The 27704-nt window shown below is 45.3% G+C and overlaps 1 protein-coding gene across 3 annotated transcripts in view; it reads right to left on the bottom strand.

The window, feature by feature from the left end:
• The window catches only part of RASA1 (RAS p21 protein activator 1), a 385986-nt gene that overhangs the window by 292191 nt on the left and 66091 nt on the right, over positions 1 to 27704 (bottom strand). For all 3 annotated transcript variants that reach the window (XM_030193361.1, XM_030193362.1, XM_030193363.1), the window contains exons 6-7: positions 8688 to 8719; positions 8471 to 8523 (exon numbers count right to left, since the gene is read on the bottom strand). In XM_030193361.1, the coding sequence (XP_030049221.1) occupies positions 8471 to 8523; positions 8688 to 8719 (85 nt within the window). The remainder of the gene's footprint in view (positions 1 to 8470; positions 8524 to 8687; positions 8720 to 27704) is intronic.

Raw genomic sequence — 27704 nt, 5'->3', positions numbered from 1 at the left:
CCCCTTAACCAAAGGATCCACCTGCTTCCCATCCCCAATGGGAGCTGCCGCAGAATCAAACCTTAAAGTGGCAGACACCTGCTCAATGAGTTCCGACAATTCATCCCTGTGAAAAATTCTAACCACCGAGGGGTCCTCCCCCGGCAAAGACAGGTCCCCATCCTGCCCTGCCACCGACCCCTCTTCCTCTTCCAGGGGGCTAAAATCACCCTCCGAGTCTGGAGGAGAAAAGACCTCTACATCTTCAGAGCACTCCACTCGCGGTCTTTTAGCGGTAGCCCCCCCCCAACCTTGGACTAAGGGACTCCGCACCCGATGGGCCCGCCTTCCAAGCCTGAAACAAACTCCAAACAAACTCTGGAGGGAACCCCATGCTGCCCGAGGCTTCCCCCCCAGCGGGACTCGAAATCGGGAAAGGCTGCGGTCCCACGACCGTCTCAGCACCCAAAAGACCCGAATCCAAGATGGCGGCGGTTCCCGCCAAAATCGGGACCGCCGTTGAAGCGCCAAACTGAGCCGCACCACCCTCCTGCGCTCCCGCAGAAGGAATCTCCGCTGCTAACACCGGAGGCGCGGGAGATGAGGCCTTGGGCTCTCCACAAAGCGGCAGGGACCGCCAGCCGCTTCAACACCCCGACGCGCGCACAGCCGGCAACGAAGAAACTTCCCCGACATACTCGCGCCTCTTAAACAGCTGATTACTACCGGCGAAGTAAAAATCAAGAAATAACACTCACCGGCGCTGAATCACTGGCCCAGCTCTCCCAGACCGGCTGAACAACTCTGGAAACCCCGGAGTGCAGCTGCTGCAGCTCTCCACACGAGGTGTTTTTTTTTTTTTTTTTTTTTTTTAACTTTATTTGAGCCCTGCTGCTATAATCTGAATGGCACTCAAGGCTGCAGGATTAACACTGCAGCCGAGGCACAAAGCTGCCCAAAACGGGAGAGCCAGTCGGGGGAGGGACCCGGCCACCCGGGTGTGACACCCCAGAGGGGACAATGGTAGGCCCCACCGGACCTACCAACCCCTTGCACACCACAGAGTTCCAGGCACAGGGATCAACTGATCTTTCACCAACTTCTCCTTAGAAACAACTGAAAATAAACTAGTCTCACAAAATGGACCTAAATCCTGCCAGACCGGACAAGCTGCACAGCTGCATGTCTACCCTCTGCTGAGACTGAGAAAATACTGGAGATAGAGGGCTAGCACAGGTTATATGTACTCAGTTTGAAGTTAGTTTTCTCAGTCTCCCTCTGCTGGTAGGCATGCATAACCCAAGCGTCTTGACCGGTCTGGAGGGTTGCTGAGGAATTGACAATTTACTATTCAACGTTTTTTTTTTCTAGAAGACAGATATTTTAGAGTATATAAATTTAGAGGGTAATTTGGAATCTTTAAAATAAACAAAAAAAAAAATCAATGAATGATGCACTAATTCATACCTCTTTAATAAAGACAACAATGGTGCTAAGAGCCAATGCAGAAAATACACATTCCTGAGGCAGGTGTAAACGTGTGCCCATTTATATATATTTCGGGCACACGTACATATATATATACACATATATATATATATACACATATATATATATATATATACACATATATATATATATCATTTGAGGGCAGGGTTGAGGGAGAGTTGTGATGTATGCAGAAACTTTAAAGTGTGTGTGTATATATATATATATATATATATATACACACACATACACACACACTTTAAAGTTTCTGCATACATCACAACTCTCCCTCAACCCTGCCCTCCAATGACGTAAATATTTTAAACATATTTAAAACATTTATATTACATCCATATATACAGCCACACAATTTTACACAACTTTTACTGGATGATAAACTATCCATAGAACATCAGGTTAACTTACTTGTGAGGAGTTCCTTTTACATCACGAGAAATTTAAGAAGTATTCAGAAATATCTCTCAGAAAATATGTTGGGATTATTGGTTCAATCATTATTTCTTAGCATATTAGATTATTGTAATATTATGTATTTGGATTTATCAAAATATATATTGAAAAAAATTCAAATTATCCAAAATGTGGTTGTGTGCCTGATTTGTTTCTCTAAAAAAAAAAAAAAAATCAGACCAAATTACACTATTTTATTAAATTACACTGGCTTCCTATTGAAACCAGGGTGTTTTTTTTAATTAGGCAATTACTATTCAAGATTATATATGGTTTGATACCCCACTATATGATCTCTCTCATTTGCTATTCAAAATTTCAACTTTCGCAAAAATAAAATTATGTATCATACCTGATAATTTTCTTTCCATTAATCATAGCAGATCAATCCATAGACTGGTGGGTTGTGTCCATCTACCAGCAGATGGCGATAGAGAGCAATCTTTTGCCTCCCTATATGTGGCCATGTGCTGCCAGAAACTCCTCAGTATGTCGCTATCAAAGCTCCATCCACAGGACTCAGCACTTAGAGAATTACACCCACAAAGGGACACACTGCCCAGCTCACCACCGCCGAAGCAGGGGAGAGGAATCAACCCAGCTCACCACCGCCAAAACGGGGGAGGGGAACCCACGCCCGCCGACGCGGGGGGGACTGGCTTATCCTGCTACCGCAACCGCGGGAGGAGCTGGCTTACCCTAACACCGCAGAAGCGGGAGGGATACAAAGCTACCCTACTGCCGCACGAAGCGGGAGGGAGCACCGGCATAATTTAGTTATCAATCCAGCCACCGTCGAAACGGGGATAGAAGAAGCAGCAGCTCACTGTAACACAAAATCGTCTCAACTCGATGAAACTTCAATTGGAAGAACTTGAACACGAAGTCCTTCTGAACAGGAACTGAAGACTAAACTTGAACCTGAAATATAACCAGAACAAAAACAATACAGATGTCTGGGAGGGGCTATGGATTGATCTGCTATGATTAATGGAAAGAAAATTATCAGGTATGATACATAATTTTACCTTCCATATCATCAAGCAGATCAATCCATACACTGGTGGGATGTACCGAAGCAGTACTCGCCCAGGGCGGGACATGGAAATCCCTGAACGCAACACTGCAGCTCCAAACTGGGCCTTGGCCCAAGCAGCCATATCCAAGCGGTAATGTCGTGAGAAGGTATGAGCAGACGCCCAAGATGCCGCTCTACAAATCTCTTCCAAGGAGACGGATCTGGACTCTGCTATCGAGGCCGCCTGTGCTCTAGTAGAGTGCGCCTTCAGCTGAATAGGCGGAATCTTCCCTGCAGCCACATAAGCTGCCACAATCGTCTCCTTGACCCAACGTGCCACAGTAGGCTTAGATGCCTGCAGACCCTTACGAGGGCCTGCTAACAGCACGAACAGGTGATCCAACTTCCGGAAATCATTGGTCACTTCCAAGTATTTGATGATGACTCGTCTAACATCCAGACATTTGAGCGCAGGGTACTCCTCTGGGTAATCCTCCCTATGAAAGGGGGTAGACAAAGCTGCTGATTCACATGGAAGCGAGAAACAAACTTGGGCAGGAAGGAAGGCACTGGGCAAATAGACACTCCTGCCTCAGTGAACCGCAGGAACATCTCTCGACATGTGAGTGCCTGGAGCTCGGAAACTCTTCTGGCTGAAGTGATAGCCACCAAAAAGACCGCTTTCAACGTCAGGTCCTGCAGCGATGCCCTCGATAAGGGCTCAAAGGGCGGCTTCTGCAAGGCCCGTAGCACCAGGTTGAAATTCCACGTAGGCACTAATCGAGTGCAGAGGAGGGCGCAGGTGATTAACTCCTTTGAGAAAGCGCACCACATCTGGCTGTGAAGCCAGGGAAGCACCCTTCAGACGGCTCCTGAAGCAATCTAGAGCCGCCACCTGGACTTTCAGCGAACTGAGCGACAGGCCTTTCTCCAGACCCTCTTGAAGGAACTCCAACACTGGAGATGTTGGAACAGTGAAGGGCGATAGAGAGCCTGCCTCGCACCACGATGCAAAGGTATGCCAAATCCTGGCATAAGTAGTAGAAGTAGAGCGCTTCCTCGCTCTCAGCATAGTGGCGATGACCTTGTCTGAGAAGCCCTTCTTCCTCAGCCGCTTCCGCTCAAGAGCCAGGCCGTAAGACCAAAGGGGGAGGGATCCTCCATCACCACGGGACCTTGATGCAAGAGGCCCCGCTCCTCTGGCAGCCTCAGAGGGCCGTCCACTGAAAGCCTGATTAAGTCCGCATACCAGGGACGTCTGGGCCAATCTGGACCCACCAGGATCACCCGGCCTGGATGCTTTGCCACCCGGCCTAGAACTCTGCCCATCATGGGCCAGGGCGGGAACACGTAGAGAAGCTCCTGTGCCGGCCACTGCCAGAGAAGAGCATCGACTCCCAGAGATTGAGGGTCCCATCCTCTGCTGAAAAAACGCGGCACCTGGCAATTGGCCGAGGACGCCATCAGATCCAGAATCGGCTGGCCCCAGCGCTTCGTGATGTCCAAGAACGCCCGAGCAGACAGCTGCCACTCCCCGGGATCCAAAGTATGGCGACTGAGAAAGTCTGCCTTGCGACTCACGTCTCCCGCAATGTGGGCCGCCGACAGCTGTTCCAGATTTGCTTCCGCCCACAGGCATAGCTTCATGACCTCCTTGGCTAGAGGGACGCTCCTGGTACCTCCCAGGCGATTGACATAGGCCACAGCTGTGGCATTGTCCGACAGGACCAGCACTGGCCTCAGCACCAGGACCGGGAGAAACTCGAAGTACCAACCGAATGGCTCGGAGTTCCAGGAGGTTGATAGATCACTTCGCCTCTGCAGGAGACCAGAGCCCCTGCGCTGTCCTTCCCAGGCAGTGGGCTCCCCAGCCCGTCAAACAGGCGTCCGTCGTGACGACAACCCACTCCGGGATTGTGAGAGGCATTCCTGCGGACAGCTTGCCTGGCCTCAGCCACCAACTCAGCGTTTTGCGCACCGCTGGATCCAAGGGAAGGCGTACAGTGTAATCCTCAAAAACTGGAGTCCACCGCCACAGAAGAGAGTGCTGTAGTGGTCTCATATGGGCCCTGGCCCAGGGCACTATCTCCATCGTGACCGTCATGGAGCCCAACAGCTGCACATAGTCCCAAGCCCGAAGAGTAGAGGATGGTAGGAACTGGTCCACCTGGGCCCGAAGCTTGACGCTCCGGTTGTCTGGCAGGAACACTCTGCCCACTTGGGTGTTGAATCGAGCTCCCAGATACTCCAGGGAGTGAGTCGGGCGCAGCTGGCTTTTCTCCCAGTTGACGATCCATCCCAGGGAGCTCAAAAGAGCAATAACCCTGTCCGTAGCTCTCCCACACTCTGCATAAGAGGGGGCTCGGATCAGCCAGTCGTCCAGATAGGGATGGACTTGCACTCCTTCCTTGCAGAAGGTAAGCCACGATGACCACCATTACTTTGGAGAAGGTCCGCAGAGCAGTAGCCAACCCGAACGGGAGGGCTCTGAACTGGAAGTGTCGGCCCAGGACCGCAAAGCGCAGGAAGCGCTGATGAGGCAGCCAGATGGGAATATGTAAGTAAGCTTCTTTGACGTCCAAGGTTGCCAGGAATTCTCCTTTTTTCACCGCAGCTATTACGGAGCGGAGAGTCTCCATCCGGAAGTGCCGTATTTTCAAGGCCCGATTGACTCCCTTGAGGTCGAGAATAGGCCGAGAAGAACCTCCCTTCTTTGGCACCACAAAGTAAATGGAGTAACGTCCCTTACCAAGTTATCTACTGGCACTGGGACCATCGCGCCCAGGCGGATCAGGTTGTCCAAAGTCTGCTGCACTGCCGCTGCTTTGACTGGAGACTTGCAGGGAGAGTTCACAAACCCGTCTCTCAAGGGCCGGCAGAACTCCAACTTGTAGCCGTCTCTGATGACTTCCAGAACCCAAGCGTCTGAAGTTACCCTGGTGCACTCTCCCAGAAACGAGGACAACCGTCCTCCTATCTGCTCTGGGCCATGGACCAGGGCCCCGTCATTGGGTACGAGACACTGGGGGAGGGCCGGAAGACGAACCTCCTGGACGGCGGTCCCTGCAAAAGGAATGCTGCTTGAAGGAAGAGGAGGTCGACTTGCCCGGGCGATACCGACAGGCTTCCTGAAATCGGCCCTTGGAGGAACCAGGGTGAGCACTGCCGGCCCATGCCCTGACCTCCGGCAACCTCTTGCCCTTAGACGTGCTGAGCTCCATCACGATCTTGTCCAGCTCGTCCCCAAAGAGCAGCTTGCCTTTAAAAGGCAACTTGGCTAGGCGAGATTTTGAGGCATGGTCAGCCGACCAGTGCTTAAGCCAGAGCCACCGCCGGGCAGAGACTGTCTGAGCCATACCTTTAGCCGAAGCTCTCAAGACATCATACAGCAAGTCTGTCAAGTAGGCCAAGCCCGACTCCAGGGCCGGCCAGTCCACCCTCAAGGAAGACGAGGGGGAAGCCCGCTGCAAAACAGTCAGGCACGCCCTGGCCACATAGGAGCCGCAAATCGAGGCTTGCAAACTCAGGGCGGCCGCCTCAAAGGCCAACTTTAAGGCCGCCTCCAATCTCCTGTCCTGAGCGTCCTTCAGGGCAGTGCCACCTTCCACCGGCAGAGCCGTTTTCTTAGTCACCGCAGTGATTAAAGAGCCCACTGTAGGCCAGAGAAAGGCTTCCCGTTCCCCCTCAGGTAGAGGGTACAGACGGGACATAGCCCTGGCTACTTAAAGGCTCGCTTCAGGGGAATCCCATTGAGCCAAAATTAAAGTCTGCATGGCTTCATGAACATGGAAGGTTCTAGGCAGGCGCTTAGTTCCCAGCATAATGGCTGAGCCAGCTGAGGCTGAGAGAGGGCCTTCCTCCGGAGAGGAAATTTTCAAAATGCCCATGGCCTGCACTAACAGGTTGGGCAAATCCTCTGAGCGAAAAAGCCATGCTGCAGAGGGGTCATCCGCTCGAGGATCAGTCTCCTCCAAAGAATCCCCTAAGGACCTTATCCACATCAGAGGAGACAGAGTCCCCTAGGGCCTGGAGATCCACCGGAGGGCGTTTGATCATAGAAGCCTCATCACCCTTATCAGACAGGGGAGCAGGGACAGCGTTTTGCATAAGAAAAGCCTGATGCAGCAGCAAAATGAACTCAGGAGAGAAACCCCTCAGTCTGTGCACTTCTGCAGCCTGGGCCACGGCCCTAGAGGCACTCTCAACCTGCGCTCCCAAGAGCGGGAGAGAGGCGCACTGCGCATCCAAAATGGCGTCCGTCGTGAAACTCTGCGAAGGAGCCACGCGGGAAGAATGGCGCTTTAATTTTGCCGACTTTTTACCGTCGCCTGAGTCAAGGGCGACCATACTATTAACGTCTCCCACCTCGAGGGCGGCCCAAGAAGCCGTCTGAGCCACAACCGGGAGGGCGGCCAGCGGGGGATGGGCGCCTAAGGCGGGAAAAACCGCTGCACCGGAGGAAAAACCGGGGAACTCTTCCGACTCCGAAAAGGCGCCCAAAAATGGCGACTCTGCCTTCGAACCCCCGCTTCCCCGCTAGACGCGCGCACGCGGTCCGGGAGCATCTTTTCGCACCCTTGCCATCTGACGCCATTAGCCACGTGGAGACCATTTGGGGAACCCCCTGCCCGCTATGAAAGGTAAAATTACCTGCTTCTCGCTCCGAGCTGCAATGAATTGGTGTCCCAGTGAGCAGCTGCAAGGAAAGCTGTTGCAGATTCAAAGCGCTTTCGTTTTGGGATTTTTTTTTTTTTTTTAAAGAACGGAGCCAGCCGGAGGGGGGAGAAAAGGAGGGACCTGGCACCACCAGGTTTACACTTGCTCAAGAAGAGCCCTCAACCCCAGGTACTCAACAAAACCTAAACAATTAGGCTTGGAGACCTAGCCAGAGCTGCTGCTGTGTGTGACCACCACCTGCTGAGATAGAGAACATACTGAGGAGTTTCCAGCAGCACATGACCACATATAGGGAGGCAAAAGATTGCTCTCCATCTCCACCTGCTGGTAGATGGACACAACCCACCAGTCTATAGATTGATCTGGTTGATGATATGGAACTGGTATTTTGTTTTCTTTTCCTAGTCCTCGTGGAATTTTTTCAAAGAAATTGTTTACTGCTTTATTTGACTACCAGGCGGTTAGTTGGTGGAACTCTGTCCCTTTTAAAATAAGGCATATTTTCAGCTATGACATCTTTAGTAGTTGAAAACGTTTTCATTTAGGAAATGTGATTGGAAAGTAATACACTGCAAAAGTAATACACTGTCAAGTGATTCTGTGAATGTGAGACTTCGGAATGATTTTGCTATTTACACCTATTTTATTACTGTTACATCAGAGATCCATTTTGATCTAGTATTTTTTGTTGGAATCCATTATGAACTATTTGATGGGTATTAGTAGGCTATAAATGAACTGTAGCCAACTGTATATAAAAAGACACCTTACAGAGAAAAGTCTTTTTAAAATGATCTCGTTAGTCTCATGTTTAACTTCAACAATGACCGACAATACCTGTCATTAGCAGGCTGTAAGCCTCCTGTTTGGATATCTTCCCATGGAACCATCTTTAAAAAGAAAAAGAAAAGTTATTTTTTTCTTGATTGTGTTAATAATTTGACTGTCAAGTCCAGATGTAATCAACTCTCTAACAAGCACAAATTTCACTTAATTTTAAGAACCTGAATTGAGAAACATCTTTACCTTGTCTACAGTAAAAAAGCACACTTACATTTTTCCCTCATGTGGATCTTCCTCTCGTCCCTTTAAAATAAAAAATACAAACCATTTTATTAGATTGTAATGGTCAAAAAATGTATAAATTCTGCAACAGCTGACATTACAAAACAATTTAATAGATAATCTTTAATTAGTTAGCTCCTGCACTACAATGCCAAAGAAACCCTACTGCAACATGATTTCAGATCAGCAAAGAAACTAAGCAATTACTCATCTCCCAACTCAATCTCCATCTGGTCTAACTTAACATGTAGCCTGTAACGAAGATCAGTTTCACACATAAGAGCTAGCCCTGTGGGTGCTGAGCACCCCAAATACTGAGCAACTTGCATTGTGTTTGGCACCTTCAATCATTCTGAAATGGAGCCACTACATATAACTACCTAGAGAGATAACTTTAATAGACTCAATCTTTCTACTTTAGGGGTCCATGAATGTTGTGCTTCCCTCTGATTATGTTTTAAAAGAACCCCCCCAACCAAGTGACCCAACATCATATGAGCAGGTAGACACAGAAATGATAAAAGAAATCAGAGACGCGAACAAAATGGGCAATGTGATAATAATGGGTGACTTCAATTATCCAAATATAGACTGGGTAAATGTAACATCGGGACACGCTACAGAGATACAATTCCTTGATGAAATCAAGGACAGCTTTATGGAGCAACTGGTGCAGGAGCCGACGAGAGAAGGAAAAATTCTAGACTTGGTCCTTAGTGGAGCGCATGATCTGGTGAGGGACGTTATGGTACTGGGGCCGCTTGATAACAGTGACCATAATATGATCAGTTTTGACATCGACCTTGAAGTAACTGTACACAGAAAGTCAAATACGTTAGCGTTTAACTTTAAAAAAGGAGACTATGATAAAATGAGAAGAACGGTTAAAAAAAAAAAAAAAAACTTAGGGGGGCAACTGAGAGAGTAAAAACTGTACAACAGGCGTGGACGCTGTTCAAAAATACCATCCTGGAGGCCCAGGCCATACATATTCCGCAAATTAGAAAAGAAAAGACGGAAGTCCAAAAGACAGCCGGCCTGGTTGAAAAGTGAGGTGAAGGAAGCTATTAGGGCTAAAAGAAACGCCTTCAGAAAATGGAAGAAGGAACCGTCTGAAAATAACAAGAAACAGCATAAGGAGTGTCAAAGCAAATGCAAGGCGCAGATTAAGAAGGCCAAGAGGGAGTATGAAAAAAAGATAACAGAGGCAAAAAAAAATAGTAAAACTTTTTTTCGGTATATTAAAAGCAGGAAGCCGGCAAAAGAATCGGTTGGGCCGCTGGATGACCGAGGGGTAAAAGGGGCGATCAAGGAAGACAAAGACGTAGCGGAGAGACTGAATGAATTCTTTGCTTCGGTCTTCACCGAGGAAGATTTGGGTGGGATACCGGTGTCGGAAATGGTATTTCAAGCGGACGAGTCGGAGAAACTTACTGACTGCACGGTAAACCTGGAGGACGTAATGGGGCAGTTCGGCAAACTGAAGAGTAGCAAATCTCCTGGACCGGATGGTATTCATCCTAGAGTACTGATAGAACTGAAAAACGAGCTTGCGGAGCTACTGCTAGTGATATGCAACTTATCCTTAAAATCGAGCGTGGTACCGGAAGATTGGAAGGTGGCCAATGTAACGCCCATTTTTAAAAAAGGCTCCAGGGGAGATCCGGGAAATTATAGACCGGTGAGTCTGACGTCGGTGCTGGGGAAAATGGTAGAGGCTATTATTAAAAACAAAATTACAGAGCACATCCGAGGACATGGATTACTGAGACCAAGTCAGCATGGCTTTTGTGGGGGGAAATCTTGCCTGACCAATTTACTTCAATTCTTTGAAGGAGTGAACAAACATGTGGACAAAGGGGAGTCGGTTGATATTGTGTATCTGGATTTTCAAAAGGCGTTTGACAAGGTACCTCATGAAAGGCTACAGAGGAAATTGGAGGGTCATGGGATAGGAGGAAATGTCCTATTGTGGATTAAAAACTGGTTGAAGGATAGGAAACAGAGAGTGGGGTTAAATGGGCAGTATTCACAATGGAGAAGGGCAGTTAGTGGGGTTCCTCCTAGGACCGCTGCTTTTTAATATATTTATAAATGATTTAGAGATGGGAGTAACTAGCGAGGTAATTAAATTTGCTGATGACACAAAGTTATTCAAAGTCGTTAAATCGCGACAGGATTGTGAAAAATTACAAGAGGACCTTACGAGACTGGGAGACTGGGCGGCTAAATGGCAGATGATGTTTAATGTGAGCAAGTGCAAGGTGATGCATGTGGGAAAAAAGAACCCGAATTATAGCTACGTCATGCAAGGTTCTACGTTAGGAGTTACGGACCAAGAAAGGGATCTGGGTGTCGTCGTCGATAACACACTGAAACCTTCTGCTCAGTGTGCTGCTGCGGCTAAGAAAGCGAATAGAATGTTGGGTATTATTAGGAAAGGTATGGAAAACAGGTGTGAGGATGTTATAATGCCGTTGTATCGCTCCATGGTGTGACCGCACCTTGAGTATTGTGTTCAATTCTGGTCGCCGCATCTCAAGAAAGATATAGTAGAACTGGAAAAGGTGCAGCGAAGGGCGACTAAAATGATAGCGGGGATGGGACGACTTCCCTATGAAGAAAGACTAAGGAGGCTAGGGCTATACAGCTTGGAGAAGAGACGGCTGAGGGGAGACATGATAGAGGTATATAAAATAATGAGTGGAGTGGAACAGGTGGATGTGAAGCGTCTGTTCACACTTCCCAAAAATACTAGGACTAGGGGGCATGCGATGAAACTACAGTGTAGTAAATTTAAAACAAATCGGAGAAAATTTTTCTTCACCCAACGTGTAATTAAACTCTGGAATTCGTTGCCGGAGAAAGTGGTGAAGGCGGTTAGCTTAGCAGAGTTTAAAAAGGGGTTGGACGGATTCCTAAAGGACAAGTCCATAAACCACTACTAAACGGACTTGGAAAAATCCAAAATTCCAGGAATAACATGTATAGAATGTTTGTACGTTTGGGAAGCTTGCCAGGTGCCCTTGGCCTGGATTGGCCGCTGTCGTGGACAGGATGCTGGGCTCGATGGACCCTTGGTCTTTTCCCAGTATGGCATTACTTATGTACTTATATATCCTCTTCACCAGGAAGAGAGTTTAAAAGCTCAGAATCAGGCATCTCAGTCTGAGACTATCCCATCTCCAGTTATCCAATGTAGCACAGGAAGGCATGGGGTGAAGGATCTATGACTACCAAGGAACAGAGAATCCCTCCTAAAGACTGTTGTCTCTTGTGGCCCATTTGAAAGATACCCAGAAATCAAGGATTAGAAAATAAGTCCCCAGTTTCTCTCTCCCAAACCACCTCTCCACTGAAGCATCTCCCTCTATCTCCTGAATGGGCTCTCTCTTCCTTTTACCCTTATCAATGGAATGCTGTAGAACCCCAAACACTGCTAAGGTCAAGCTGTGGTTCCCTCTATGCCAAAAAACAAATAAGTGTTCGGAAGGGCTCAAAGCAGAACTTGAAGGTGCTGTCGAAAAAGGATCACCCAATTTTTATTTTTTTTTATTATTCTGAGGCTGCAACAATTCATGCATCACAATCCTAATGCAGACCTTAAGGACACTCTGGCAAGCTTCATTTATATAGAGAAGCAGAAAGCCAAGTCTGCAGGCTGTTCCCAGCATTGTTCCCCTAGCTGGAAGACAGGCGAAGTGAGAAGAAAGGAGCACCAATATGCATATGAGATCACCTGCTGAAATATTAACTCAGTAGATAACTGGAGCCTACAATTACGTTGATGCACTTCCATTTATAATTTCGGATTGTGTATTTGCCAAAGACCATTTTCACCATTTTTCCTGGAATATTTATCTAGTTATTCTCACTCCTTTTCAGGATTTTTTTTTTTTTTTTTTGCACTGTGCAGGCTCTGCCAGACATGAGGATAGAGATGTAGCTTTTGTTATTTTCCACATTTGTCTATCAAAGGTAGAGGGAGAAGGAGATAAAGGCCCCCAGCATGCTTCACATATATTTTTGGTGTGAAATAGCAATGACAAAATTTACTCTTACCTATTAATTTTCTCTCTCAATCTTGCTAGACCAATCTAGACTCGTGGACTACATCCCTTTGAAGGAACAAAGCTACTGAAGCACTACTGTAGCACTATGCCTAACCATCCATGTGACTATACAGACCTATATGACACTATCCAGCATTATGATGTGCAAATTCAGACACTCTCTTGACTCTAAGACACTGGACACATCCAGTCTCACAGAAGAATAACTCTTGTTTACTGGACACACACTGATGATACAGGACGGTTTTATCAGCATTTGATGCAAGTTATCAGAAATGAACGTCAATGCAGCAAGTTGTTACCAGAATTGACGTCAATGCCAGACACTTGGAGGTACTTGTTTATGTTCTTCAAGAACATACATCATGAGAGAGATAAGGCTCCCGATTTCTCCATAAAAGGTAGCTCTTGCCAAGCTTAGCTGCCTTGTGCCAACATCACATCCAAGAGGCAAGACTCTGCGTTGGACCAGACTAACATCTGAAGAATCTGCTGACATCTTAAGGACTACATCAGGTTGTATGTGTGCCAAGCATCCTTGCATAGTGCTCCTAGGGTTACAGTGACTCTGTACTTTAAGTTTAGCTAGGGCCTTTAAATACCTTTACTCCAAGCTATCTCTGCAATACAATTGTCTGTCTTCATTCCTGTTTACTCTGTCATTTGCTACTACTGCAAATAACTACTACTACTAGACATTTCTAAAGCGCTACTAGGGTTACGCAGCGCTGTACAATTTAACATAGGAGGACAGTCCCTGCTCAAAGGAGCTTACAATCTAAAGGACAAATGTACAGTCAGTCAAATAGGGGCAGTCTAGATTTCCTGAAAAGTATAAAGGTTAGGTGCCGAAAGCAACATTGAAGAGGTGGGCTTTGAGCAAGAATTTGAAGATGGGCAGGGAGGGGGCTTGGCGTAAGGGCTCAGGAAGTTGATTCCAAGCATAGAGTGAGGCGAGGCAGAATGAGCGGAGCCTGGAGTTGGTGGTGGTGGAGAAGGGTACTGAGAGGAGGGATTTGTCCTGTGAGCGGAGGGGCGGGAACGTAAGGGGAAATGAGGGCAGAGAGGTAATGAGGGGCTGCAGACTGAGTGCATTTGTAGGTAAGAAGGAGAAGCTTGAACTGTATGCGGTATCTGATTGGAAGCCAGTGAAGTGAACTGAGAAGAGGGGTGATATGAGTATATCGGTTCAGGCGGAATATAAGACGTGCAGCAGAGTTCTGAACAGATTGAAGGGGGGATAGATGGCTAAGTGGGAGGCCAGTAAGGAGTAGGTTGCAGTAGTCAAGGCGAGAGGTGATGAGAGCGTGGACGAGAGTACGGGTGGGTGTGCTCAGAGAGGAAAGGGCGAATTTTGCTGATGTTAAAGAGAAAGAAGCGACAGCACTTGGCTATCTGCTGGATATGCGCAGAGACCCTATTTTTATAGCATCTGGGTGTGGAGTTAGTTTTTTATTATTATTTTTGGCACAGTTGGCTTGGATCTAAGGATAAGGGGTGACACATTTACTTCTGAACTTCCCTAGCCAATGTTAGTCTGGTTGGGACTCATTTTTGTTATAAACTTACACCGAGTGTCAGGTACACCCATAACACCCCAATAAGTTAACTGCTTTGCGCCCGTACTCTTACCAGCAGATGAAGGCAAAGAAAAAATATCCAATTCTATTGACATCATCAGTATAAACAAGTGATGCAGCCACAATCATGTCAATATGCTAATTCCAAAACTATATGTAATAGTGGAAAAATACACTTTGGAGGACACCTCTGCAGAATGTGAAACTATTTACAAACCAGTGGCAGGCAAAGAGCACAAGGATATTCCAAAATCCTCAGTCTTCCAGGGCAGGTCCTGGACTAATCTATGTAGAGTCAAGGAAAGGAAAGGAAATAATCAGGAAAGGGTAAATTTTTATCCTGCTAGACCCTTCCACCCTAGCTCAGTTTATACCTCAGTGGAAGGCAGGCATACTAGCCTCCAAAATGGCCCTACTAAAGTTACTGTCCCCTTTGACTCAGATATGAACCTTATCATACAGCAATGACCAAGTTGCTGCCCTACAAATATTTGCTGAAGACAGTGCTCTGACTTCCACCTAAGAATCTACTTGAGCTCTCACTGAATAAGCATGGACATCTTGTGGGACTACATTCTGGTTATGAATGTAGGTCTGGTGCCTTGATCTAATGCACCAGAAACTTATAGGACTCTTTCCCTTTATGCAAGTCATTTCTAAACATATAAATAGATAATCTGATTTGCAAAAGGGATTAGTGACTTTCAGGTAATGGATAAAAAGTGCCCTGTGAACATCCAGGGAGTAATATATTCAGCCAGGGATGTTTAGCATTTATTTAAACACTGACTGCAGCCACCAAAATTATGTCTAGATATTCAATCACAGGCCATGTGTAGGTATAGACATTAAATATCTAGGAATTTATTTGTTGCATTTCTATCCCACATTTTCCCACCTATTTGCAGGCTCAATGTGGCTTACATAGTACCGTGATGGCGAACGCCAATTCCAGTGTCAGAAACATAGTGGTAATTGCGTTAAAGTTCAAGAGTAACAGAGTGTCTTAGATAGTTGAGGAGGAAGAATTAAGTGTCCTTTTCTGGTACAAGTTTCGTTCTGTTGCAGGGTCCGGGTGTTTAGGTTGGATCGTTGTGGTAGGCTTTCTTGAACAGATAGGTCTTTAATGATTTCCGGAAGGTTGTTAGGTCATGCATTGTTTTCGTGGTGTTTGGTAGTGCATTCCATATTTGTGTGCTTATATAGGAGAAGCTGGATGCATATGTTGATTTGTATTTTATTCATTTGCAGGTTGGGTAGTGGAGATTTAGGAATGTGTGTGCTGACCTGTTTGTGTTTCTGGTTGGTAAGTCTATGAGGTCTGCCATGTAGATCGGGGCCTCGCCGTGAATAATTTTGTGAACCGGGGTGCAGATTTTGAACACGATTCATTCTTTGATTGGGAGCCAATGCAGTTGACTCAACCCACACAATAGCCAGGTTTGGTTTTAGTGGTTACAGAGGATATTTAGAGGCACTATTCAGGTTAAATACACTGAATATTTCCTCAGGGCCCACTCAGAGGGTCTCATACCCGGTTAACTGGTTTTGAATATCGCAGCCCCCCCCCCCCCCCCCCGCCTCAGTTTATGCAGAGTGATACATAGTTCTCCTTTGAAAAGCATCTAGGACCCTGATGGCGAACCTATGACACGCGTGTCAGTACTGACACGCGTAGCCATTTTCAGTGACACGCGGCCGCATGTGGCCGCATACAGAGAAGCAGCGGAGTTCCTTGCTGACACCCGGGGCGGATCGCCGATGCGCCCCCCCTCCCCCCCGGTGCAGCGCGACCTCCCCCCCCCCGGCGAAATCACCCGGTGCATGTTTACCCGCTGGGGGTGTGCCGTGTGCGCTCCTATTGGCTCCCTCCCTGCTGCTCCCTCTGCCCCGGCTCCTCACTTCCGGCCGGCGGAGCAGAGAGCAGCGGAATGCCGTGGGGGACGCATCTCTGAGGGCCCTGTGATCACCATTACCAGCAACCATCATCCAATCTACTGTTCTGGGGTGTCGTGGATTTGTAATTGACCACCATTACTGAGATAGGTGAGGGGGAGGCTGGGAGAGGCGAGGGCATGTGCTATGGGTGCCGTTTCCCGCCATTAGAAATAGCGGCAGCCATCTTAATTTACATAAGGTGGTCAGTTAGGCTAGTTAGGGCTAACAGGCTATCTATAATTCTATCTTCTGTCTCTGCCCCCCTGATGGAGAACTCAAAAAATAAAAAACCAAGGTTAAGTAAAGGAAGTGGTAGTAGCAGTAGCCGACCCTTTCAAGAGACATGGACCGAGATGTATGGCATTATAGAAAAAAATGGCAAATCATTTTGCGTTCTATGTACTGAAACGGTAGTAAGCAGAACGTGGAATATAAATAGACATTTTGAAACTAATCATTCCCAGCTCTTGAAAAAAAGTGAGGATGAACGGAAGGAATACATTTCCAGGCAGTTACACTTTTATAAGAGCCAATCTAAGTCCATCCTTAAATTTGTAAAAGGTTCTACAAATTTAACATCTGCAAGTTTGAGCATTGCTCACTCCATAGCTCAGCATGGAAAAGCACTCAGTGAGGGAGAATTTATTAAAGAAACTCTCCTAAGATGTGCACCAGTTCTATTTCACGATATGCAGAATAAAGATGCAATTATTAAGAGAATATCTGAGTTACCAGGAAATTTGGAGTGCCTGGATCCGATTACCAGACACTTTTAGCACCCTGAAAAATATAGCAATGGCTTTACTCACAATTTTTCCCTCTACGTACTTTTGTGAAACCTTATTCTCAGCGTTAAATAATATCAAAACCAACAAAAGAAACAGATTGACAGATGAAGTTAGTAGCGCTTGCTTGGGCTTGAAGTGTACAAAATACCAACCTTCAATTGAAGATTTAGCCAATGAAATTCAGCAACAAAAAAGTCACTAATAGGCAGATTAGTTAAAGAATTCCCCCTCCCCCTCACTTATCTTAGTTCACGGCACCCCACACAAGTTAAATAATATCAAGACCAACAAAAGAAACCGACTGACAGATGAACAAAGAAGTCACTAAGTAGGTAAGTTAAATAATTAGTTTTTGGTTTATTAAATACAGTTTTATATTACAATTATACATTTTTGTTATTTAAACTATAAATATAGCGAAATTATGGTTTTTTTCTCGAAGTGACACACCACCCGAGTTATGCTCGGTTTTTTGGCGAATTTTGACACACCAAGCTCAAAAGGTTGCCCATCACTGATCTAGGAGAAGGGAGGGAAACCACCTGATTGTTGCAGTTATCCAGGTCTTGTTGAGTCTAAGTGGAACCAATGTTTCAGCCATCATGCTGTGGCCTTCTTCAGGGTATGCTGTGAGGTGTGCAATTTATCTTTATATATAGGGTATCCAGCCCAACTAGAGCAATTCCCACCTAAGGAAATTCAACCCAGAACTCCCCCCACCCCCATCATTTCCCACCTTCCTTATCTTTTTATTTTTTTTTAACCTTGTTTTCATTCTTTTATCGTGTCTCTTATTTTGTTTTCTGAGTGAATTCCCATAAATACTGGTAGGTGTGTCACGTTTCAGACACTGACAGGGAGGATCATTTCTGCAACAGATAAATGTACACAGAGGAAGTATAACAACTGAATAACTTTCAATAGGTAGAATAGTAATTTGTTATAATTCATAATCAGTGTGTCATTTTAAAGGGCTGATTACAGGGACACCTAGCATATGTTTTGCTTAACCTTCAGGGTTTCCATCTATGTATTTTATTACTTATATCCCTGCATTAAACATGAATTAGGTTGAAATCTAGAAGCATTTTAAATATTTTTACCCTGTACCTTCATTTTCCATTTAGTGACAGGGAGGTTTTGGGGGGTATGGGGAGAGGGGATTTCCTCCCCCCCCCCCCCCCCCCCCCAAAAAAAGCTAATTGTATCCAAGTCTGCATAAAATGACAGATAAGAAGGTCTAGCCAGCAGCAATAGCAACCAATTTAAAACCCATTGGAGCATGACCATTCCAACTGGTGGACAAATGTGCTTGTCCACCCACAAAAAAACAAACTACATCTGGCTGGCTGCAACAGAGAATCCACCAATTTTGCCCATGAAACAAGAGAAATTGTCATCTGTACCTTAAGCGAGTTAAGGTGTGGAGGCACTATATAAAGCACTATATACAGCACTGTATGCTACTATATAACAAAGGTATTTGGGATTATAATACATTGCATTATCCAGAATTACCAATCTGACACTAAATGCAGACTCTAGCTGATTTAATCTTGAATGCACGGGAATTTGTCTGATAAGCCTCGCCTTGCATACAGACAAGAGAACGCTGCCAAGAGTGCCAATGTACCAGAACAACATTTTCAGCACCGATGTCGTGGCCAGACAAGCAAAGGACTATCAGAAATTCCCTTGTAGCAGGAGAGATACTATGGCTGGAAAATACTGTACACTGTTTATGAAACCCATCTTGTTGTCAAGCTGACTCCTTCAAAGTGGTGCCAGTGAGACAATATAGTGGCCTCTCAAGTCACAACATCTGAAATAAACAAAGTCATTTCGCATCGACAACAAGGCCAGAATGCACGTTATTAACCCAGCTGTAGTTTGTGATTTCTGTATAACAGAGGCTATATACCCTAAGCAAAGAGGCTGCTTTTTAAAGTCCATCTGAAGTGCTGCCCCTGCTCTGCGTCCGACTGACCTGAAGAACACGGTCACCTGCTAGATATCCAGTACCATCTCCATTCAGGTTGTATAGTTGCCATGTACAGTTGTTTTGTAAGTTCTGTGGGTTTAGAGTAACTGGCTGAATTATGAGCCTATGTTAGGGATCTATGTGCATTTACTCAGTGCTATTTTCATGATAAGACCCTTTCTATTTCATGACGCCTACATTTTCATTCTGTTCTTGCTGCTACTGTAAATAAGCAATCTATTTTTTTACAATACTCTTGGGCATGGTGTTAGTTCTGCTATTATTTGGGCATTATGAATTTGGGTCTATAAATATAGGGAACAAAATTTATTTCCAGACACTACATTGCCATTGCAGAACGTGGCACAGTCACATTCTTCTGTAATCTTTACTGTCACGTTCCCAATAACAACCCACAAAAGGGAGAAAACTCATTCTAGCCCCTCCTACAAAAGAATGAATCAAAAGAACATCCACTTTCCAAGTGACTATATTATAAACTAAAACTCACATAAAGCAAGTAGATTATCTGCAGGTCTTCAGCAAAGTGGCAATTACAGAGGTTGAAAATCCCCTTTTCAGGCAATATATTTCAGGAGCCAAGTCATAAGCCAAAAGGGATCTGGATTTTCCAAAAAACAAAGGACCTTGATGAAAGGCAGCCCAGTCCTCTCAATAAATTATTGGCAGGCCCACTAATAAGTCACATGAGATCTGCATACCAAGGATGACAAGACCAGTCAGGAGCTATAACAGTACAGTCTCGTTTATGTGACCATCCAGCATATCTGACAGACTACCCATCTGTCATCACGTCACTGTTAAACACGCGGCTTCTCTTCTCATTTTCCAGCATAGCACAGAGGAAAGTTTCACAGTACTGTATTTTCAAACCAGGATGCTACTTTCACAAGAAAACAGCACCATTGTGCACTGGGACCCTGCTTTTACTGCAGTATTTTAGTTTTTCTTTAACACTTTTAATAGGTATGCAACACACTACAGTACTGTATTTTTATTCTTCCCCTTCAGATCTATAGAAGATCACTTCTGAAATGGCCAGTCAAAAGTGGAAAAAGTTGTTTTTGTCTACAGAGCAGAAACTTAACGCTTGGAAAAAAAAATAGAACTAGGAGTGAAGAGAGAGTAACAGTTGACTGGAAAAAGCAACACAGTGAGCTGGAGAAATGGGGCTCAAATTGTGCCTCTACTTTTTCATTGGACACTAGAAAAATTATGAAAAAATGTGAATATGAGGTGACCAAAGCCTTAGTCCTGTAGTTCATACAGAAAGGAGACAAGGGCATACCTATATCTGGGCCTATATTGCAAGAAAAAGCCCTGGTTTTTCAAAAGGAATTCAATGAAGGTGACCTCGATTTCACTAGTATCGGGTGGCTTGATCATTGGAAGAAAAGATATGGAATAAGGCAGCTCTACATTGCTGGGGAGAAGCTGTCCGCAAACTCTGAGGAATTTGTCACATTCAAAGTGAAACTTCAGTGTCACCTTAAAAAGGAAGGTGTACCAAGGGACCAGATATACAACTGTGATGAAATTGGTTTAAATTTTAAAATATTGCCATCAAGAACTCTTGCATCATGGCTTGAGGCCTTGGCTCCAGGTTATAAACAGAGTAAAGAAAGTGACTATTCTAGCCTGTAACAATGCAACTAGTAAACACAAATCATCACCGACTTTCATTGGAAAGTCAACACATCCTAGGGTCTAACATGGCTGCTGCTGCTGCACTTCTGATGTCCTATAGGAACTAGAGGAATGCCTGGATGGACAAAGACATTTTCTGTAACTGGTGTTTTCAAGGAATGTGTTCCATCAGTACAATACTTCTTGAAAATAAGACTGCCAAGGAAAGCAATCCTTCTCTTGGATAATGCATTATCTCATCCTGACAAGGACGAACTAAGAAGCGCTGACAGAGTGCTTCTTCTGTCTCCCAATGTCACACCATTGTGCCAGCTAATGGGCTAGGGCATACTGGAAGCCTTAAAGAAAAATTACCACCGTAAGCTTCTTACAATGCTTTTTGCACTGGCAGAAGGGAAAGGAACTGAGTTTTTAAAAAAGTGATCAAAGATGTTATTCTAATGGATCGCCCCAAACCTAGCAAAATCATGGAGAAAGTTAATTCTTGAGAATGAAAATGAACAAGGATATGACACTGAACACAGAGCAGCCGAGGAAAATATCTTTCCTTTAAATATGGGGCTGTGAGAATGCTTGTGAGGCTGACATACAAGAATGGATACAGGCAGATGAGCAAGAAGTGCTGACAATAATGCGATTGCTATGGGGAACAGCAATGTGAATGGAGATGATGCAGACACCTCAAGTGAGGCTGAACATACATTTGTAAAAGTCACTCATAGTGATGGCAACAAGGCAACTGAGGTTGCATATGTGGAACAACAAGAGGAAGTGACAGCAATGTGATGTTATTGAAACGCTGGTGAGACTTTGAGCGAGGAAGAGAAGTAAAATGGGAAAACATACATCATAAAATTTTACAAGATTTATAATTTATGTTTACCAGTTGCATTGCTACTATACATTACTGTTTATACAGTATTGGTCTTATTTTACGGTATAGTACAGTAATTGTTTTAGCACTCAAATCATGCTGCAGAATGTGCTGTTAAAGAATTTTTGAACATTGGGAACTCTATGCCTTTATGTACTGAGGGGTTACCATTTTTTTTCCAATTGTATTGGGAGGAAAAGTGTGGGTGTTTCCTGATATTTCAGTACATATACAAGAAAAGAGAAAAGTTTTTGACTATGCGCCCAGATGTTTTGTCTCTGGGTGTGCATATGTTACATTTTTCATGTAAATGTTAAATACAATTGAATTCTACTAGATAACCTTTTCTATGACCCAAAACAGCTTAGGGCTCTCCTTGTTAATAAACATCCAGTACAGCTTCCCATAGATTAGGGGGTATATGAATTAAGAACTATAGACAAGTTATAAAGGATAAGTATATGCCTAGAGTAACACTTGTTTGGTGTTTGGGTTTTAATTTCTTTTTGAATGTTAGCCTCTTACAGGCTCCCTCTCTCTATTTTGTGGGCTTATAGAAGTTCAGTGTTATTGATTATAGATGTTGATCTGTTTCCAATTTTTTTTCTTTTAATCATTACTTGATCACTGTAATTTGTTTTCCTTAAACGCTTGTTTAATTTTAAAAACTGTATAAATAAAAAATTTAAAAATCTCTTCCTATATCTATATCTATTAGGTACAGAGCACAGGTACAACATGCAGCTGCTCCTGTCAAGAACAATACGACAGTTATCACCCACAGAGGTATAAATTGCACTGGAATCAGCAGCACAAAAAATTAAATGGTGCAAAAAAGATGCAACCCCTCCCTAAACATTTTCCAAAATACTAACCCCACTAAAACAAAACAAGTCAAAATAAACTGAAGCAAAACCCAAACTCTCCCCCAATGATCTCCAACTAGATAAACTGTCTCAGTCATGGGGTGCTTCTCCAGTGAATGGCATCTTCTCAACGATGCAGTCAGTCTTAGCTGGATAAGGATCCACCCCGCCATTTCTTGCATTGCTGCATGCCAGACCTTTACGCAACGGCTCACCTGGTTGGCCCATGACTGTAAAATACATTTTTTTTAACAAGTAAAACAGACACCACAAGTTTACGCTGTGCATCCTTGAGCCCCACTCTGTTCAGTGCTGCTCCACTCCTCATTAACACCACCATATAGGGTTAGTTAAAAGAGCTTTTCACAATGCTCTCAATAACTTTTAGGGCCTGTGACCACCTGTGACCAGGAATACTCCAAAAAGGAATGCAGAACAGAGCCTGTTGAAGTCCTACATTTAATGCACGTATTATCCTCCCAATTTCCCATCCTCTTACCCCATTGTCTTTTTTTTTTTAAAGTCTTTATCAGAGCATAACATTGACATTCATAAAAGGTAAACCGTAAGAACACATTGCTGCCAATACAAAAGAGATTTGTTTGCAAATAGTTGCTTAGCCTATGTGTAATACACACTATTCAGAAGAAAACAGAACATAAAAGACTCATCTCTGACTCAGTTTTTGAACTAAAATGTACCCCCCTCCCCACTGTCCATTCACCACATCTTTAGGAAGCAGCCCCTACCCATTAGTATCTGACAATCGGGATCACCCCCTTTCAACCCTCACCCACGTGGCTAGGATGACTATCAGAGAGTAGCATCTTCAGCTTGATGCTCTGCCATAAGCAAAGAAGAGACTCTGCTCCACAAATCACGATACTGGCGTTGCCCCATTGAGGTAGAAAACCTAAAGGAACTAAGTAACCAACTGGCCATTTTGCACATGAGGCCGTACCAAGCAACTACTGAAGGGGGTGTGCTGTCTGCTCAAGCCTGTAGGATGCATTTTTTTTTAACAAGTAAGGTGGCTACCAGAATAAACTTACATTGTGCCTCTCCCAACCCCTGATCTCAGAGTAGCCGCGCAACCCAACAGTATTGCCGAACATGACCACTCAGGTGTGCATTGCAGGGTATTCTCAATAGTCCCCAGAGCACCCGACCAAAGCGGTGTCAAAGTGCCGCATTCCATAAAGGAGTGTAGAAAAGTGCCCACATGCGCCTTACATTTGACACAAGTATCATCTGCCCATAACCCCATGACTCTCCATTTTTGTTTGCTGATGTGTACTCTATGCATGATGCGATACTGGATGTCCTGGAGTGCCGCATTAGGCGTCAGAGTGAAAACTCCCAAATGTTGCCCCCCAACATGTCCTCTGATACAGGATCTATTATGTCCTTGTTCCAAGTCTCAGCCATCTGTGCCAGGTTAAGGGGCCTTCCTGGTGGTACGAATCAGCTGGTACCATTGTGACAGTTTGTTTAAACCAAGGGGAATTTGTAAAAATAAATAATCCAATTGCGTAAAGGTCACCTGCCCTCTTTGCTTACGCTCAGCTACCAAAATGTAATCTCTCAGCTGAAGAAAAGCAAAAAATTGTGAATTGGGGATTTGCCATGCACACCTAGCTTGCTCAAATGAGGGAAAGGTCTCACCTCCCAACTGTCTAAAGTGTCCCAAGTACCGACACCCGTCTCGCCTCCACTGTCTAAACACAGACTCCTCCATACCCGCGGTTAAGTCAATGTTGTCCATCAGAGTTTAGAAACGGTCCCAACCCTCTCATCACTCCGCCACGCTCCCTCCACCACCTCCAAGCGAGCCGCACCACAGCCAAAAAAGGATTCTCCCCCCCCCCAGCTCCTCCAGCCTCCGGGGATGCCGAGATTCTAGTACAACAAATGGGTCGTAAGGTGCACACCAGCTTGCCCAAAAATCGACAGGGGAGAAGAACTGGCCCCCGAGTGAGCCTCGTGGATCCAGCGCATAAGCGCAGCGACATTGTAAGCCCGCAGATCAGGTAGGCGAAGTCCCCCCCTGAGCCCTCTCCAGCATCAATTTAGCAAAAGATATTCTCGGGCGTTTAGCATGCCAAATAAACAAGCTGATTATACTGCGATATAGATTATCCTTGTGCTTGCGCACCCAGAGGGGGAGCATCTGCAGGGGATATAAGAGTTTTGGAAGTAATACCATTTTTACAAGTGCAATCGTTCCCATAAAGCTCACTGGGAGGTCCCTCCACCGATGGCAAAGTCATCTTACTTCCTCCAGCCTATCCAACCCATTTTTCCTATAAACCCATGCTTGATCCGCACTAAGATATACCCCCAAATATTTGATACCAGTCTTAGCCCAGGATAGAGGGCAGTTGGGCATTGTAGTGCTGACACAAGGATTGCTAATAGATAAGGCCTCCGACTTCCCAAAATTTATACAAAGGCCTGAAAAAGCACCAAATTTTCATCACCAAGTAGCATCAAGTAGCAACAACATGTCATCCGCGAATAAGTTTATTCAGTACTCCTGCCCCCAACAACAATTCCCTTCAAAGATGGGTCTTGCCGGATTCTAGCTGCTAAGGGCTCCAGTGTAAGGATGATTAAAAGAGGGGACAAGGGGCACCTCTGCCTAGTACCACCTCCCAGGTAGAGCACTTCCGTCAAAGAGTCATTAAGAATAATCTGGGCCGTGGTGTTACTATTTATTTATTTATTTATTTATTTATTTTATTTGTTACATTTGTATCCCACGTTTTCCCACCTATTTGTAGGCTCAATAGAGCACCTGAATCCACACTAAAAACCTCCCCTTAATACCGAAGCGCTGTAAGACCCAAAACAGATATTCTCACACTACTTTATCGAAGGTTTTCTCCGCGTCTAAGCTGGCCAATAAACGGTACTTATAAAGTTTTACACTGTAAAGCGCCCTGGCGTCCAATACCGCCTGCAGCTGCTTCCTTGTCTCAAAGTATTCCTTACGGGAGGTTTCAGAAGGAGAAAGAATAAAGTCTCCAGACTTCTTTCAACTTAATCATAAGATCCCTGATTTCCTGCTCTCGATGCTTACTTAAAGAAACATATAGTGGCCTAGTGGTTAGGGTGGTGGACTTTGGTCCTGGGGAACTGAGGAACTGAGTTCAATTCCCACTTCAGGCACAGGCAGCTCCTTGTGACTGTGGGCAAGTCACTTAACCCTCCATTGCCCCAGGTACAAGTAAGTACCTGTATACTATATGTAAGCCGCATTGAGCCTTCCATGAGTGGGAAAGCGCGGGGTACAAATGTAACAAAAATAAAAAAATAAAAATAATCTTACCGCAGAACATGGCTTTGGCAGCTTCCCAACAGGTTCTGGCACTTACTGAATGGGCATCATTCTCAGCTACCTAATCAAGCCATCACTGTCGCAAATACGTGCGGAAAGCTCGGTCCTGATACAAGGTAGGGTTCATTCGCCAGCGAAAGGTTCCAACCCTCTCCCCCCACCTAAAAGTGGCCCATACCGGGGCATGGTCCGAAATGACAGTCTCCCCTATCCTGGTGCGATCAGTCGCTTGGGCCAGACAGTGGGACAAAAGAATATAGTCTAAGCGTGATTGAACCCCATGTGGGTGGGAAACAAAAGTGTAATCACGTTCATCTATATGCTGGAGCCTCCAGATGTCTACTACTTCCAATTCCTTAAAAATGAAATTCAACCCCTGCTCTTCATGGTATTTACCTGGCTGTTTTGGAGGTTGACAATCAATCTATATCACTAGTGATGTTAAAATCGCCCCCTAAGATTAATGGATATTCATCAAAAGTCACCAGTTTAGATTCAAGGAGAGTAAAAAATTTATGTGAGTAATAGTTAGGCGCATATATACTGAACAAAGCCACCTTGACCACCTGTAGGGGCCCCGCAACAACCACATAGCGGCCTTCTGGATCTTGATAAAGCCTATGTATCTCAAACGCTAAATGACTTCTTTATTAATATAGCCACTCCCCGCTGCCTGCTATTATAAGTCTCCCACCCAATCCCACTTTATTTTAAGATGCTCTGGCTTCCCTAAGTGTGTCTCTTGAAGAATTGCTATATCAGCATGCTGCCTTTTAAGTGCCTGCAACACCCTGGTCCTTTTTATGGGGGAATGGATGCCATCAACATTGAGGGAAACAATCTTGATTGTAAGGTTCTAAACAAGCTGATTACAGACTTTGAATTGCCCAGAGTCTCTCCCAGCTGGACCCACCCGACATTGCTATAACCATCTGGGTAGATCAGTAGGAAAAGTGCTCCTCCTGACACAGTAAGGTGCAGTTCCCTTTGTGACCAATTTGTATATCCGGACAAGGAGATACTGGACAGTCCTGCCCAATTTCCCCACTCCCTCCCTCCCTCCCCCCTCAGAAGAAATATACCACCCACGTTCCTCCTCCCTCCCATTATTAACTATAACAACCTTAAATAGCCCCAGCCACACATACAACCATATCACAACATTCATCCCCCCTTGCTCACCCCCACCCCCTCCCCCCTGTGCCCCTGCTGCCCCCCCACCCCCCAAATCATACATAACACTCCATAAAGAAAACTCACCACCCCCTGTCGCCTCTGCTCCCCCCCCCACATCTGTTTTATAGTGTCATAAGTGATAAAACTGTAAATCAAACTTTAAATATTTCCAGACCGACTGGATAGCCGCTGCTCAACCTAGATCCAACAATGTCACTGCTGCAGCAAACAAGCAAAGTCGGTTCTGCAGGGTCGCTTTCGGTAGCAAGGTGTAAGTTGTCATGTCTTGCCTCAGAGGCCTCTTGGGAGCTGCTCTTCCTCTCCAGCTACCAAATTTAAGGCTTTAGTTCTCCAGAAAGATCTCAGGGTTCGGACACCTCCCCAAGACCTCCGGTCCTTCTAAACTCTGCGGCGGCAGTAAACTAGCAATGAGTACGCAAACTCAACAACTGGCAAACAAATTAACATTAGGCCACAGACCATTCGGTAGCATTTACGACTTCCACCAAGGCTGCTCCAGCAACAGTGGGTATATCTGTGGGGTCATTGTAGTCTATCCACAAAAGCCCCAAGGTCCTTGGGATCAGTAAAGTACAGTACTTTGTTATCCTGTTGAACTCGCACTTTAGCTGCATACAACGCAAAACGTACTCCTTTATTGAAGAGGCGTTTGCAGTGGCGCCCCATCTGCTTTCTTTGGTCTGAGACCAGCACCGAGTAGC

The sequence above is a fragment of the Microcaecilia unicolor genome, chromosome 2 (assembly GCF_901765095.1).
Source record: "Microcaecilia unicolor chromosome 2, aMicUni1.1, whole genome shotgun sequence".
Lineage (NCBI taxonomy): Eukaryota > Metazoa > Chordata > Amphibia > Gymnophiona > Siphonopidae > Microcaecilia > Microcaecilia unicolor.
Note: the sequence above shows the minus strand (reverse complement) of the source record. Positions and strands in the feature narration are given on the sequence as shown.